Source organism: Colletes latitarsis, chromosome 10, assembly GCF_051014445.1.
Source record: "Colletes latitarsis isolate SP2378_abdomen chromosome 10, iyColLati1, whole genome shotgun sequence".
In the NCBI taxonomy this organism is placed as follows: domain Eukaryota; kingdom Metazoa; phylum Arthropoda; class Insecta; order Hymenoptera; family Colletidae; genus Colletes; species Colletes latitarsis.
The window spans coordinates 3,625,636-3,643,892 of record NC_135143.1 but is presented as its reverse complement, the minus strand read 5'-3'; the positions used below and the strand labels follow the sequence as shown (position 1 = coordinate 3,643,892).

Genomic DNA, 18,257 nt, shown 5'->3' with positions numbered 1-18,257 from the left:
GGCGGAACTTTAATTATCAATAACTTTTAAACGAAGCTTCTATCGAAATATTACCATTCTTGATTTTCGTCATATTTTGGCCCGTAGAACCACCCCGTCTAATATTGATAAATGATATCCGGACACCGTGTATATTCCACGACATTACGCAGGAAATGGTGTTTAATGGCAACGGGTCAGGCTGGGTCTGACCCCCCGGTGGTAGACGCAGGCTGTAGGATGACCTGCACGCCGGACAGAGAAAAACGCCGCGTGTTTGATCGAATGCAGGAGAAGGACAGCGGCACGTGTGTAGTCCCCATCGAGCAATTGACGTGTCCGAGGAAGTGATAGAAGGATGATGGCACAATGCGCTTGAATGTCCCATAAGCGAGTGGGTTCTATATTAAACTGGTCCGGTTACGGGTCGTTCGGCTGTTCATCGTTCAGTCAGCGGACTTTGTCTCCAGACGGCTGGAGACCGGCTTGGCCGAGGGCTGCCGCTGAATCCGATCCTGCTCCCGTCGTTTCTCGCCGTGATCGATTCTTCCTCTCGACTGTCGCGCGGACACGAGCCATGTCCTCCCGAACGAACGGACGCTGATCGGTTTGAAGTCACGCTATCGCGGAGAAGCGTCAGCGACGGTTCCGTGGAACGGCAAATCGAGCTGGACTGAATACTCGATCGGTTGCTGACGAAGGAGAACCAGGACTCTCGTGGGACTCCTGGCGATCGATTGGCTGCAACCGAAACCGGTATCTGGAGCGCGCGAATTTTGAACTCGCCGTTTAGGCAGCCGTACACGTTCGAATCCTCTGGGTTTCTCGGCAAATGAAGTGACATTGACCACGGTCAGCAGCAGCGATCGGTAACTAGCTATTGTCAAACCTTCGATACCGCGGCGAACAAACGTAACATGATTGCTCCGGTGGGGTCTGCCTGATAACAAACACTAACATTGGTATGTAGAACGTGCGACGGTAATATTTGGACTCTAGGGTATGTTTCGCTTTGTGGTTGTGTAATTTAGTTACGCGTGGAACATGTTCGTTCGTTGTTCTGATGACAAGTCACTTTGACGGGCTAAAAAGTAAGCTGGGTTTTGCAAAGTTTTGTTGAAGGTTTGCAATTTTATCAAATTTGTATGTATTATTTAACAAAATATACAGGGTGTTTCAGCCGATTTTGACATCTTGATTTCCTCGGTATTGTGGCACGTAGCGAAAAATGTTTCATAGGGAACTTAAATGGTATCGAGTTGGGCATATTCTTGTGTTATTGGTTTTTTCGTAGGCGGACGCGTTAAGGATATATAAAGGTCAACTTTGTTTTTTTGAATGGAATGAGGTACTTTTTTATGCATCAAACGATGCAGCTAGACATTCTTTATAAAAAAGTACTGATCATGTATGTCGAAAAGCAAGTAGTTTAGAAGATATTTCAATTTAAATAATTTAAATACAAAGGCATCATTTCTGCCGCAATAAGACGTATACCAATGTAGGACTAACAGAGACGACTAATTGAGATTGGTTGGGTAGAAATGTAAACATTTGAGAACGATTCAGTTATGACAATCGGTTTTCAATTTGTTTACGCGAAAGTTTCAACTACAGTGACTGATATGAAGCAGCGTATTATCGATGAATGTGGCAAAATATCAGCCGATACATTAAATAACGTAGGCCAGTCCTTACTTCATCGATTTCAAAAATACTGTGATGCAAATGGTCGTTATATTGAACCATACCTGTAAATAAACGCTAATGTCGCACGTTATGCATTATTATATTAATTTAAGGCACGTTAAATTGAAATATTTCCTAAACTACTTGCTTTTTGGCATACATATGTCAGTACTTTTTTGTAAAGAACGTCTAGCTACGTCATTTGATGCATAATAAAGTACCTCATTCCATTTAAAAAAAACGAAGTTGACCTTCATACAGTGACGAGCAAAACTGAACACATATACGACATTTTCACAAAAATAATTTTTTATTCAATATTTGCATGTAGAATACAAAAGAAACAAAATAGTTGGTATTATCTACAATCTTTTGGTTTTTCAAAACAAATTTAACATTTGTGATATCATTATTATTTCGCTTGGTACAATTCTTTTTCGTGTGGTCGGTTTTACACCGCAACTAATTTATAGTAAACATTTCAGATTTTGGTACACTTGATATTTCGACCATGAACTTTAAATCTTGATAATTGCTTCAATACGTTTAGGTATACTTAATACTATAGTTTCGCAATACTCTGGTGCAATAGAATCGTATCAATATATAACGTGTTCGGCCATCCCTGGGAAAAAATTTTAATGGGGGATTCTAGAGGCCAAAATAAGACGAAAATCAAGAATACCAATTTATTGATGGAGGCTTCGTTAAAAAATTATTAACAATTAAATTCAAAAATTTTAAATCTTTCTGAAAAAATTATTTTCGGTTGTGAAGATCAATTACAATCATTTTTGGTGAATATACATACCTCCAAAATCCTATCCACTTTTGAGAAAAAAAATCGGGTAGGTGCTGAAATTTTTCGACAAAAAAAAATTTTTTCAAATCTTGCTAAAAAAATTATTCACGATTGCGGGGGTCAATTACAATCATTTTTGGTTATTACACATACCCCCGAAATCCTACGCACTTTCGAGAAAAAAATTCCTTACCGAAATTCTAATTAGGTGCCTAAATTTTTCGACAAAAAAAAAATTTTAAATCGTTTTGGAAAAATTATTTTCGGTTGCGGGGTCAATTACAATCATTTTTGGTGAATAGACATACTCTTGAAATCTTGCGCATTTTCGAGAAAAAAATTCAGTACAGGCGGAACTTTAAACGTTAATAACTTTTTAACGAAGCCTTCATCAACAAATTGGTATTCTTGATTTTCGTCTTATTTTGGCCTCTAGAATCCCCCATTAAAATTTTTCCGAATGGATGCCGAACACCCTGTCTAGTTATGAAATCATTATCTAAAGATATAAAGAATATCATTTTCCAATTAAAATTGAGTTTATCAACGGAAGTAATTGCTAGAAAATTTGCTGTTAGTATGGGAGTTGTACATACAATATAGACAAAATGAAACGAAGTCCCTGCATCTTTTGAAGGCCGTCCAAAATTATTATCTTGTCAGGATAAGAGAAGATTGACAAGATAAAACTGTTAGAAAGCGATGTTGCAAAGGAAATTAGTAAGTGGACATCTCGAAGTGCATTAAAAGAAGCTAATTTTACAGCAATTAAGAAGAAAATAAAACTGTTCTATCAAAAAAGAATGTCAAGGCCCGTTTAAATTTTTCAAAAAAACATTTAAGCTGGAATATGAAGCAATGGAAAAAAGTAATTATTTTTAATGCATCAAAAATCAATTGAATTTCATCGGATGGATGTTGTTGGTGTTGGAAAAAGCAAGACGAACCTCTTATACCATGTCATGTGAAGCAAACAATGAAATTTCGTGGTGTCACTTATAGTGTGGGGGTGTATCACTGCGTATGATGTAGGATCATTACATCAACTAGAAGGTACGGTGAATCAGTATACGTATAAGGATATTTTAGAAAAAACTTTACTAGAAACAATTGAAAATATGCCAGTATCAGAGTTGATGTTGTATACCAACATAACAATGCTCCTAGACATTGTGCGAACAGCGTGAAGAATTGGCTGCAAAGTCAACTATTTCAAACCATGGAATGGCCTGCCCAAACGCTAGGCATAAACCCGATTGAAAATGTCTGGGCATACTTAAAAATGAAGTTATAAAATAAATATAATGCTCCCCCAATACCGATAACTGATTTGTGACATAGAGTGCAAGAACAATGGTATTCTATTACACCAGAGTATTACGAAAATGTAGTATTAAGTATGTTTAAACATGTTGAAACAATTATCAAGGTTAAAGGTTTATGAACGAAATAAATGTACCAAAATCCGAAATGTTTACTCAAAATTAGTTGCGGTGCAAAACTGACTACATGAACAAAAATTGTACAAAACGAAATAATAATGATATTACAAATGTTAAATTTGTTTTGAAGAGCCAGAAGATTGTATTCTATATGCAAATATTGAATAAAAAATTATTTTTGTTAAAATGTCGTTTGTGTGTTCAGTTTTGCTTCTTACTGTATATTCTTGACGCGTCCACCTACGAAAAAATTAATAACAAGAATATGCCCAACTCGATACCATTTAAGTTCCCTATGAAACATTTTTCGCTACTTGCCACAATACCGAGGAAATCAAGATATCAAAATCGGCTGAGACACCCTGTATATGAAATTAGATATCTTTGAAATGTCTAATCCAGTATGACTAGCAACTCCTGCCAGAACTTTGTTAGAAAAGTGATTTGAAATTTGACAGATTCATTCGTATTCTTTCATGAAAAGAAAACTTTATTTCGTATATGAATACATACAAATATACAAATTTGAATCGCGAATCTTAGAAGCAAACACTTTGCGTGCATCAAGAGTTAAATTTTTATTTGTATGTATACGGTTATATTACGATTTCTGTACTTTTGTCAATTTTTTAAATTTTGTTCTAGTAATTTACAAACATATTTTGACATGTAAAATTTAAGAAACGTCTAGACCTGAGATCAACGTCTCCTAATCATTTTTAGTCACAAAAAACTTTTCATCTCAGAAAGTATTTATAGAGTAATTACATTATTTTGGGACTATTTGATATTTAGAATGAAAGAAAAGAATTGTCGTAGCCAAACATACTTTTTTTGAAATGAGAAAATAAAATCAGATTTTAAAAGAATGATTGGTCATAACTTTACAATATTTTAAAATATTTGTTTAATCGAAATTGTATATTTATAATTATTTAGCCATTTCATATATTTGTTTTACAAAAGTAATAGCAACGTACAATGGTTATATCGCGTAATTAATTTTGAAAAACAAGACGTTGAAATTTTAATGACTTCCATTACATGAACAAATAACTACCGCAACTTCTGAACATCCCTCAACTTCATATAAATGTAATTTATTTACGAAATGCAAAGTTTACAGAATTTGGAAAGATTATGTTAGACATTTCTCCGTGTTCCGATTCCGGTTCTATACTTTGTTACAGACAAATCTAAGTGTAGGTTTCACCTCTTTAAACCGCATATCTACAGATATATAAAAACACCTGTCGTTAATTTTGTTAAGTATTACAACATATGAGATCGAACAAAATTGAAGAGCGACCTAGTGTTCCTTGTGAAAAATAAATTCTCAAAAGTATGGTACTTTAGTACTTTTGAAACATATTACGAGACTGCAACTCTGTGAAGACCAGTTTCCCCATTCCAGTTGTAATTTCTATCAGAGTCTAATTCTTTTAACGATGAAAACTCTTTTTGACTATTACAGGTGTACACCATTTTCTGACGTGGAATATCTGAACACGGCCCGTTCAGAGAAGATCCATAAAGCAACATTCTTCGATGATGTTGAAGGGAATAATTTTCTTGCTGCTGCACTTGCTTTGCGACATCGGTGAGCGCGATTATGAAATTTATCGTGGGCCATTCGTAATGTAACGTGGATCACTTGTACTTTACCATGAGTCACATAAAATTTATCGTGGGTCATTAGAATTTTATCGTGGACCGTTCACAAGGTATCGTGGGCCACTTACACTTTACCGTGGGTTACATCAAATTTGTTATGGCTCACTCGAGATATATCGTGTACCATTCATAGTGTATCGTGGGTCACTTTAGTCTTATCGTGAATGACGTAATGTTTACTGTGGGTCACTCAAAACTTATCGTGGGTCAGCTTCGATGTATCGTTATAAACTTAACAAAATAGCACGGATTATACTTCGATGCCCTATTCATGAGCATAATATTTGTGATTTCAGCGTTGGCAACGAAGTGCGGAAGAGTATGGCTGACAGTTTCCTCCTTGTGGAAACCGATCGCTGCCAGTGACAAAGTGGTCGACACAGAGCTTGAAGTGAATTGGGATATTGATTGTCCATCTGATACAGGATACCCAGATACCATCAAGGTGTTTAATACTGACCCAGAGCGTGGTAATAAGTCTTCTTTAATTCTCTTGAACGTCATCTTCATGTTTTAAGGATTAAAATTCATTCGTTATCGATCGATTGCAGCTTTAATAAATTCTTTTCTTAAAAAAATATGTGTTTACTCGTATATGATCAATATGATCATTGCAAACCCTACATACAATAATAATTTTTGTTTGATTCTCTTAAACGTTGTAACTTATGTTTTAGAGATTAAGACAAGTTCCCTCGGTGTCTATTGATCATAGCTTTCATGAATTCTGTTCTTTCCAACACATTCCGTCTATCGTTGCAATAAATTTTGATCTCTCTACGTGACACCGCAACAAAAAGAGTAACACAACTAAAAAAGTGTCAATTTTACAGAAGAAAGATAAGAAAATATAACAATTCTTCAGAATCTCGATTACATGTTGCTCGAAAGATCTGAATCAAAGCTTCAGTCCAGTCTACTTTTATGTTGTTTGTTATTTAAATTATTTGCGAAATATATTGAGTTGCAGTATTCTTAAAATATTAAAATTTAAGAAAATGTGAAAAGAAATCGACTTTCGTCATCCTGAAAGATGGCGTCTGTTCTTAAAACTCGAGCGAGTCAAAATCGATCGCTACCAGTTGACGTAACCACCGACGCCGCAACGTTGTGATTTTAGATACGAAGCTGAAGCCCAAGTTGGTTTTGACTTCGTTGCAATTCCCTCGGGGCTATTATCGAACGAATATCACAGTTGGTCATCCACCACTTCCTGGTGGATGGGACACTAAGGATGGCGCGACACGTCCTGGTCCTCATTGTTTGAAACATTATGCTGCACTTTATAAGGATGACGAAATCCTCACCAGTTCCTGTTTGCGGATATGGCCGACATGGATGTACGATTTAAGGTAACTAATTTGTACCAGGGGTTAGAAACAGTTATAGTATCGGTTCCGGGTTTATAACTGTTTCAATTTAAAGCCGATATACAAGGTGTTCCGCATTTTTCCGAACACACTTCAGCACTATTTTAGATAATTACTCATCATCGTTTAGAATCTTTTTCTCGTACAGTCAGATAAGTAAAGATAAGTAATGATAAGACACTCTATTTATTTGTCAGTTTTTATCTAATATACATATAACAGAAAAGGGATTTATATTCAGGGTGTTCCGCATTTTTCCGTACACACTTCAGCACTGTCTTCTACAAGTAAAAATAACATTAAAGTGTTATGTAACAAAAAATTCATAAATGCTTTGTTAAGAAATTATGAGAAAAATATGAAATGTAATGTTTTTTTATTTACTAAACAAACAAATTTACTAAAATTTTGTTTATTAAGTGCAACTGCTAGTTGAGGCACGAACAAATATTTTTAACGTAGAATTATGTGGATAACATTTCTTTATCAGAGTTTAGTTTCTATCATTTACCTTGGGTGCTGAAGTATTCTGTCTTCGATGATAACTTTTTGTTGTCATCAAATTTTGAACTATTGTTCAAGTTTCAAACTCACGATATCGAATGCTTGCAAAAGATTGATTTTATTTTATTATAAATTCTTTTTCTTATTTTAATGCCCTGAATGTCAACAAGTTTCACAGTTCATATTTTTGTCATAACTTCTTAACAAAGCATTTATGGATTTTTTGTTACATAACATTTTAGTCTTAGTTTTACTTGTAGAACACACTGCTGAAGTCTGTATGGAAAAATGTAGAACACCCTGTATAATAGTTTTATTTGTAATTGTACTGACACAATTTGGTCACAGTTTGGTCTTCATTAGAATTATACAGGATAACTCAAATAAAGTGTTAAAAATTGTATTTTTAAAAACTAACAATCCGACTCTACCGATAAATGTAAAAACTTCGGGATCAGTTTTCACATGTATGGTGTACGAGACGAAATTCTATACTTCTGTCGATATTTCCTTAGCAACGAATGAGCGTTGAGACAGTCGTTGACAGTTAAAAGCCACCTTGTCGCTTGCAATATTAACACAATTATATTTTTTTAATTTTTATCTTTTTCATGAAACTTTTACTGCTGCATTTGTAAGATCTTTCTAATTAAGACCAGACTAAGCACAACATACTTTGAATCATATTTATTTATTTAGCAACTGATAATAACTCATTATCTTTCACTTATTAAATAAATAAATATGATCCAAATTACGTTGTGTTTAGTCCCGCGTTAATCATAAGAATCCCACAAATATGATAGTATCATTTTCATTACCAAAAAAATCAACAATAGAAAGATTTCATCATTGCAATAGCATTGTTTCATTGACGCGAAGGTTTGTCTCATCGACTGGTGTCATATTTCAGTCAAGCCTCGCATTAGTCATTTGATTGGTTCCAAGGGAGAGACAATTTTTATATTTATCGTGAACATCAGTTTCAAGAACACTGTATCAATTTTATTTTTCTATTCTTGGTGTACAAAAAATTTGTTTTCAGTGAGAGGCGAATATTATGCAAAAAGAAAGGTCTCCTACATTATTTTAAACAGATAGTGATATACATTTGTTATATAGCTAGTTTTTACCAACTTGAGTAAGATTTTCTTCAACCATTTCTTTTTATTCACTTCAAAAGAAATGCACAAATATGAATAAGAAAAGAGAATTTATTTAGTGTCATAAATGTTTTCACAATCCTTTAATATAATCTCCTCGATGATCTTTGATTGCTTGTCAGCGTTTAAGAAGATCGTGAATGCCAATTAATTCCTTCCTGAAGTTTAGCTTCCTAATACATCGGCTTACCGCTATACTTAGCGCTTTCAAGTCAGGATAACGGTTACCTCATACGGGTTAATTAAGTTTTGAGAACAAGTCGGTGAATGGAGAATCAATTTCCAAAGATATTTTGTTATTTGTGAAATCACTGGTTCTATTTCACGTTAGTGGACAGTATCGTGCAGAGTCTCTTCGCAGTTTTCAAATGTTTGGGCGTAATTTACAAGAGAAGGACTCCAACTGTACCACTTTGATTTTAACGACGTTTTGTTGGATGATAGAATACACATTTCTAATGATATATGGAAGATTAGCCATAGATACTTGATAGTTTTAAAGATACAATTAATTAAAGTTACATACCAAGTGATATGCTATGAATACAGGTCTTTGGTTGTTTGTTTATACTAGCTTTACAAGCCGCAAAATGTATCATAATTAGTAGTTGCGGTTTCTATGACCAGGCACATATTTATACAGGGTATTCGGCATCCATTCGGAAAAATTTTAATGGGAGATTCTAGAGGCTAAAATAAGATGAAAATCAAGAATACTAATTTATTATTTGAGACTTCGTTAAAAAGTTACTAACGTTTAAAGTTTCGCCTGTAGAACTGCAATCTGCGAACAGCTGAGTGCGCGCAACAGGTCGGTCCTAGTAGTTCTCAATCATAAAACTGTAAGGCTGTCGAGACGTCACTAAGTAGTGTTTCTCATGATAAGTGAGAACCACTATCGCGCGCACGTAGTTGTTCGGAGGTTGACGTTCTACAGGCAGAACTTTAAACGTTAATAACTTTTTAACAAAGCCTTAATCAACAAATTGGTATTCTTGATTCCCATCTTATTTTGGCCTCTAGAATCTCCCATTAAAATTTTTCCTAGGGGTGCCCGAACACCCTGTATACACTCCTCAACGAACAATTAAATGTCCCGGTATCTAAGCAGGCCCAGAATGAAACGTTCCCCCATTGTTTCCTTTTTTTCGTCCTGCTATTTCACATCTTCCACGAAACAGTTTATGCTCCTGCACATATTTACAGTAAGATGAGGTAAATCAAACTTAAAAAATGTAGTTAATGGCACATTTGACCCCCTTATTCAGTTATGCCCTTTCATGCAAATATTTAAAACATCATAACTCCTGAACAGATTGGACGATTTTAATGCTTCAAAATGCAAACGACGCATATTTTAGTGAAGAATATATAGAAATTCCAAAAATATTCGAAAAGTTGATCCTTACCCTCGCAAAATGATCCAATTTTCAAACAGCCATAACTTTTGCAATAGTGAATATATTTAAATGAAACTTTTTTCTGAAGTAGTGCTCATGTATACCTACAAAAAAGTATTAGACAACTTTTCTATAGGGCATCAAACAAAATTACTAAAAATCAAAAACGAATTTTTAAGAAAAATCGATAAATCCTAAATTTTTTGACAAAAAAAAAAATTTCAAATCGTTCTGGAAAAATTATTTTCGGTTGCGGAGGTCAATTACAATCATTTTTGGTGAATTGACATACTTCCGAAATCCCACCCACTTTCGAGAAATGTCGACAAAATTAAAAAGTTTCAAATCGCTCTGGGAAAATTATTTTCGATTGCGGGGGTTAATTACAATCATTTTTGATGAATAGACATACCTTCGAAATCCTACTTATTTTCGAGAAAAAAATTCTTTACCGAAAATATACTGTGAAGCCGAAAATGTTTCTATAACTGTTTAACGAAGCCTAAATCAACAAATTAGTATTCTTGATTTTCGTCTTATTTTGGCCTCTAGAATCTTCCACTAAAATATTTTTTGAATGTATGCCGAACATCCTCTATTTATAGAACATCGCCAGATATGCAACTTTAATTAATTATATTTTTAAAATAATCAAGTATTTACAGCTAAGATTTCACACATGCCATTAGAAATATATATTCTATTATGGTATAACAAATTTTAAAAAGCGAAGTGATATAATCGAGCTTCTCCCCTTGTCAATGAGTAAGAATGTTTCGTTATATGCTTTATTTGCTTTTACACCCTGTAAAATACAATTAATATCGATCACACCTTCCCAGTCGTACGCTACGATCATTATTTGCTTCATTTTTTACTGTTGACATGAAAATTTTACGTCTTTGATGCCATCTTGATCGTTATAAACCTTTCATATAGCCATTCAAAAGCAGCAAACAACGAGCATATACATACATACAAAACGTTGTTAGTGCATCAGCTACCAAGTTGGGTACATTTTATACACGATCAAATTTTCGATCGATTCATAAATTAACTTCTATTTACGTTTCATTCGTAAATTCGTTTATAAATTAAAATCTATCAACAAATTTTTTGAATTAAGAGCAAAGCCGTGGGCAAAAGCTAGTTTACGAGGGAATCTAACATTTTTATTCGCTACTTGAGAATAAAAAAGCGCATGTGTTGTGTGGATTGCTTTTGAGGTAAACCTTATCTCTATGTTTTCTCTGATACTTCTTAAAAATGTTTAAACGAATTTTATTTGCTTTCTCTTTCCTTTCAGGAAGCTATTAGGAAGGCTACCGATTGGAAGCTTGATGATTCCCGGGACCCATAATTCAGGATGCTACAAACACGGAGACCTGTCGAGAAGGTTGGCCTATCAACGGTATTTATTAACGCAGGATCGTGACGTATGGACGCAGTTGGTGCACGGTATCAGGTATCTAGACATCAGGGTGGGTTATTATCCGTCCAATTCGAATGGAACCACCATCGCTGAGGAAAACAACCACATAAGCAGATTCTGGGTCAACCACGATATATTTCGAATCACACCGCTGTCCGCTGTTATCAAAGACGTGAGAAACTTTTTGAACGTTGCAAAGGGAGAGGTTGTCATCATGGACTTCCACAGGTAATTCGACGATACAGAATAATATAATGCTGTCAATTTGCAAATCAATAACGTTGGGAATGCGTCGCCTCGATTGTGGGACAAGTGGTTGCGAATTATTTAAATTGAATATTAGCGAATAAGCAGAATAATAAAGAAACGATTAATATAAATATATAATTATTTTCTATTAAGAGGGTATTCTCTTTTGGAATATCATTTTTCATAAATTCATGTTTTGAAAATTTAAGTATGAATTTGAATATAATTGTTTCATGTGTTCGTAAAATCGTTAATTATTTTTGGTTGTGTATTTAAAAAACTTGTTTCCAGTGTTGCCATTTAATTCTGGATGTTCAACTTAGCCTAGATAATCAGTGCATGATAATCGTAATCTATTTGTGTGGTTATTGCTCGTATTGAAATAATATATGAACAATATAAATTAACAAAATGGTGGCCTTCTAAAAGCAAAACACATTCAATTCACATTTTCCATTCACAAAATGACAGTTTATGTACTCCTTAAATTTTTTTGTTGAAAAATATCAGATTTTTAATGAATATAATCGCCGCGTCTATTAATATAATTGATGTTTTAAATTAATAATGTATTTTTTTCTATAGATCTGTTATAACTTCATCATGTTTAAAAATTCCGACAGTACATGTAAAGAACACATTTTTAGACGTTTGCAGTTTAAGAAACTTTTATTTAAAAATTGACTTTTTAAACCATTGAATATGAACATATGTCGTATATTTTTCTCGCATCATCTTAAACCTTTCATTTATTTCAGGTGTAGAATTTTTCTTTTTTCTTTAAAAGAACTCTTTTCTAAATGTTGGGAAATATATCATTTAAATTTCAATTTAAGTTATAAAATTAAATTATTATTGCGAATTAATTGTTATACAGTGTTCTCATTCGCCATCTATAAATTATATAAATTATTGGAATCGAATGTTGCCTATTTCTGGTCGATGGTTATATCGATGTACATTACATTTCATGCAAATGAAATAGATTGATTGCAAATTGTCATCGGAAGATAAAAGTGTAATTTAATATGAATTGATTTTGTGTGTAGATTTCCAGTGGGATTCGAGGGAAGGCTGTGTAGGCATCGACGATTGGTCAGGATTCTCAATCGGGAATTCAAAGGACTGATTCTAAAACCTGACATGGGGGTTGAAGGTCTTGGTCCCACCTTGAATGATATTTGGACCGATGGGAAACGTTTGATAATCTGCTACGGCGATAAGCACACCGTTAATGGTAAATTTGTAGCTACGTTTCAATGTAGTCGCCATGTCAGATGGTTTGCTTTTATTTCCACACTTTCAAATATACTGCAATTTTTACAATTTTTCTATTTCCAAAATAGAAAACTGTAAAGTCTTGTTTTGGAAGCTTTAATGTTTCGATATGTTCAGTATTCAATTTTCTGAAACAAACACAAAGAAATTTGATCTTGTAGAACAGAGGTCGATAATTGTTTAACAAGGGCCACGTTCAAACATTGAAGTTTATAAAGTGGCCACATTAAAGGTTGCTATCTTCATGATAATTGTTTGTTACGTCAAATAGTAAAGAGTAGAAGTAAAGATTGAGAATAAATTTAATTCTTCGATATTTGAATTTTTCATTTAAGATAATGGTGTCTCACGAGCTCTGTTCCTCTAAAGTATCCTTAAACTGTTGCCGATACTGAAAAATGTTTCGTACAAGAATTAAAGAGCTTCAAGGGAAGCATAATTTCATGCAATTAGTTTATTTATAGATGAACACATAAAGTAAAAAAAATAAAAACATTAAACGTTTTTTAATAGAATCACAGATTTTTTAATTCACTATTCACTAATTCACTAATGCACTTATGACGAAAAATCATTAGTTTAAAAGATATTTAAATGTAAACATTTCTACTATGCCATCAAAATTTATGACAAAACGTTTACGTTAAAATATCTTCTAGACTAATTAATTATTTTTCATCATGAATAGGTTAATAGTTTTCCACAGGAAATGACTAGTTACACTCAATGAATTAATAAAAATGATTCTTATAAAAATATGATTCTTTAAAAAAAAAAAAATGAATAATCTTCATATGTACACCACATGCTTATTTACAAAAGACAAGATTATCGAAACCATTTAATTATTGTTTCAAAAATTTTTCATCATCAACACTTTTAAAGATATTTGAATAGACAGAATTTGAAAGACACATTGTATAATAGAAGAATTACGTGGGTAATATAACAAAATTTAATTCTTTTTTCCAAAGTATGCATGACATAACTTTCTAATTACAATTATTCATCTAGAATTATACTTAAGCAATGCCAAATTAATATATGCATAAATATAATATTTTCAGCAAAAAGTTCGTGTATTTATAAAAAGAATGGCTCATTTGTTTTAAAGATAGAGTGGTGTCCCAAACTTTTGAGCAGCGATTGTATGTACATGATATTTTAATACTTCATAGTACGGGGCTAATATATTGTCTCATTAAATTCTTCCAACTATATTTCAAATTTACGCTATTCCATTATAAAAATTAATACAAGATTCTTGACATATCTATTTCACGCTTTAAACAATGTTTTATTTTTCAGAAAAAAATGTGTTACATTTAATAATTCATATTGGCTACACATTTTCCACTCGTCAAAGGGTTAAATTAAATTTTATGAATTTCATGAAGTATAATATGCAAGCTGAACTAGTACCTCCTTCCTTAACATTTGACACATTCTTCGCTATAGCTTAACACTATTTCTATCACGATTTTATGCACATCTATTTGAACCAAGTCTTTTGACATCTTGAATTTGCATGCAAGTAGCTGTAGAAATAATTGTTAATGCGAATTATGTTACTCTTAATATCATGTTATACAGGATGTTCAGCCACCCCTGGGAAAAATTTTAATCGGAGATTCTAGAAGCCAAAATAAAACGAAAATCAAGAATATCAATTTGTTGATTGAGGCTTTGTTAAAAAGTTATTAACGTTTAAATTTCCGCCTGTAGATAGGCAACCTGCGTACAGCTGCGTGCGGTCAATAGTGGTTCTCACTCAGCATGAGAAACTATACATACTTAGTGACGTATCGACAGCTTCACAGTTTTCTGAGTGAGAACCACTATCACGCGTACGCAGCTGTTCGCAGGTTGCATATCTACAAACGGAACTTTAAACATTAATAACTTTTTAACGAAGTCTCGATCAACAAATTGGTATTCTTGATTTTCGTCTTACTTTGGCTCCTAAAATCTCCCATTAAAATTTTTCCCAGGGGTAGCCGAACACCTTGTATAGAAAAAGTGATTACATTCAGAAACTAATATCAAGTTAAAATTTTTAAAAGTCTTTCAATACCTTTAGTAAAAATAGTGTTAATTACTCCATTTTCCAATTACTCCTTTCAGAGTACTACTGGCTTTGGCCTGCGATGTCTCAAGCCTGGGGCAATCAACAGACGGTAGAGGGCCTGTTCAAGTATTTGGAAGATGTTATCATGGGACCGAAAAGGTTCAGCCAGAACCCATTATGGGCAGTGATGGCGGAACTGACGCCACATTTTCAGAACATGCTCTTTAATCTATCCGGTGGACTACGAGAGATGGCCGATTCCGTGAACAGGAATTTGACGCTCAAGTTCCAGGAGGAGTGGTGGAACGAGACCAACATAGTAGCCACGGACTTTTTCCTTGGAAACAGTCTGATCGACGTGTCGATAGAGGCAAATATCAAGAAGAGATTGTATTTTAATTAGATTCGTCGACGATAAAGGAGCTCTGATGAAAGAGATGATTTATTCGGAAGCTTAACCCTATATCCTGTTGCTGTCTTGTATAGAAGATTCGCCGAATTCTAATCACCAACGATTGATCGAAGTTCAATTGTTTACTACTCCGCGAATCTATGTTGTTACTTCGTTTTAATAATTTGAAAGAGATCTATGAATCTCTGAAGCTGCTTATGTAACAGGAATGTTCTACCGTGATGGAGATTTGATCGAGCGCTAAGATACAAAGGTAGTTTACTTTGAGTATCTCAAACTCGAATCAGATTCATTAGCCACAGTGATTTGTGGCCTAAAAGAAAGTCACTGACTAGAAAATTAAGAATCACTGTGACTAGTGCATTGTGTAGAACTGGAAAGGTGATTAATGAAAAATAAAAAGCACAAACAAATGAGCTTAAAAACATCTTATTTAAATAACTTCCAAAAGAACAGATTTATGTGTCATAGTGCTAAAATTTAATTTACAACTTAATAGAAGTAGGTCAGAGTTTAGTGACCATTTCACCCAATACTAAACAATGATCGAATATACAGGGCGTCCGGTAATCGGCGGTACAAACAGTAACATGGCAATTCTAGATGAGAAAATGAATCGAAAATGTAGAATAAAATTTTTTCATGCGAGGCTTTGTTTGGAAGAAAAACGACTTTGAAAATTTATCGAGTATGGTGCACCAAGATACCTTGATTTACCAGATTTCTTTATATATTATGTATCTTTCTGTTCAAATTAATTTTAATTAGTATTCAAGGTTACACAAAAAATTGAACGTTCACTTTCGAAACAGACTCTTTTATTAATTTACTTTTTGTAACATTATTACCTACGAGATTCCTCAAAATGTTGCCCAATTTGGTTCATACATTATCGTACTCTTTTTAATAAGTTTTAACAAACCTTCTTCAACTTAACAGTTTATACTTTTAATCGTTCAAACGTTATAATAATTTACCTTAACTGCCCAATACAAACGATATTGCTTTTGATTATTTTTTTTTTACATTCAAGGAAGCAGAATGCTGCGACAAAGTCCATTGTATTGAGGCGATCCGGCGCGTGCCCCACAAATTTTCAAAGTTATTTTCCTTGAAAACAAATCTTCGAATGGAAAAATTTTATTTTATAATGTCGACTCACTTTTTGATGTAGAATCACCACATTAGTGCTTATACCACCGCTTATCGGACACCTTGTATAGATAAGTGCATAGAGGTGCGATTGCTGTCAGATGAAATTACAAATGCATTCGATCCGACAGTGGTGTAAGTCTATTTGTATCCAATAAAAATATTACTTTATTTTAGTGATTCTTATAGAAATAATCGACTGAAACTTCTTGTCCAATTATTTGTTTGTCGAATATCCGAACATTTCAGCGCTTAAAATTTGATTATTATTCGGATATTATTGACTATTCAAATACTTAAACAGGTTTTCGATCGAGAATAGAGATTTACAAATTTAGAAATTATACAAAAGTAAAAATATAGTTTAATTCATAGATTTCATAAAATATTAGGGACTAAAATGATCAACGAAACACAACACGCGAAGTTTAGTAAAACTTTCTTATTTTCAACTTTCATTACGAAGCATCTTCAAATAATACTATTTATATTATAGTACGTAATAAAAATGTATGAATACTTAAATGTACAAATACTTCTGTATTTAAATAGCAATATTCGTATTTTATTCGAATGTTTGTCATGGGTAAACTATTTGAGTAATTCCTGATCGAGTTTGAATTCATAAAAAATATGGTACTATTTGATCTACGATGAATTTGAGAAGTTGCGAAAGTTATGAAGATTTGAAGACCATGACACATAAAGGAAGTAGGTATAACCGGCACGTATAGATGCCAGTTGAACTTTAAGCGCGTTTTCCTCGAAACTATATTTTTCAATTCGGTGGGATAGATTATTTAGACACTAATAGTCCATCTATAACTGGAACTAGAATAATATTTTCATCTTTGCCAGTTTTTATTTATGTTCAAGGAAAGAACAAATTGCCCCTCAAAAGAGTCAATGTCTTGTTCAAAACGCCATTTTGTCAGTACTGAAAATTTTCATCTAACGATTATTAAAAAATTGAATTTGTTCAGTTAGCTCAATTTAAAGCAGAGATAATTTCCCCATCATGCAGGTTTGTAGGTTTCTTTAAGTAAATAATACTATCGATATTATTTACTTTGTTGACATAAGAAAAATTGTAAAAACATTTAGGATTTAGTCTATTTCTTTTGTTATCAACTGTGATGCCTAATGTGCTGAATAATCTTTTTAAGTACATAGATGATAGCAATGTATTCACATATGTATGTAATAGCGCAGGAAGATATGATAAGCCATTTTACACATTTGTATATTTCATATAACTAAAAGAAGATGTATATTTTGCACACTATAAATATTTAATACTTCTACAGGGTGTTCGGCCAACTCTGGGAAAAATTTTAATGGGAGATTCTAGAGGCCAAAATAAGATGAAAATCAAGAATAGCAATTTGTTGATTGAAACTTCTTTAAAATATTATTAACGTTTAAAGTTCCGCCTGTAGAACGGCAATCTGCGAACAGCTGCGTACGCGCGATAGTGGTTCTCACTCAGAAAACTGTAAAGCTGTCGATACGTCAGTAAGTAAAGTTTCTCATGCTGAGTGAGAACCACTATTACGCGCACGCAGCTGTATGCAGGTTGCTTATCTACAGGCGGAAATTTAAACGTTAATAACTTTTTAACAAAGCCTCGATCAACAAATTGG

The 18,257-nt window shown here is 33.4% G+C and overlaps 1 protein-coding gene across 2 annotated transcripts; it reads left to right on the top strand.

The window, feature by feature from the left end:
* The first annotated feature begins 367 nt into the window (after positions 1-367).
* On the top strand, positions 368-17,013 carry LOC143346559 (PI-PLC X domain-containing protein 1). Of its 2 annotated transcripts, none has more exons than XM_076774754.1 (7): positions 368-848; positions 5,387-5,512; positions 5,883-6,056; positions 6,707-6,938; positions 11,330-11,683; positions 12,754-12,941; positions 15,107-17,013. In XM_076774754.1, exons 2-7 carry the CDS (start codon positions 5,461-5,463, stop codon positions 15,451-15,453), a joined length of 1,347 nt encoding a protein of 448 aa, XP_076630869.1. In that variant the 5' UTR covers positions 368-848; positions 5,387-5,460; the 3' UTR covers positions 15,454-17,013. The 2 variants fall into 2 exon arrangements, with proteins under 2 accessions (XP_076630869.1, XP_076630868.1); XM_076774753.1 differs by having other exon boundaries at positions 368-941.
* Positions 17,014-18,257: the final 1,244 nt, after the last annotated feature.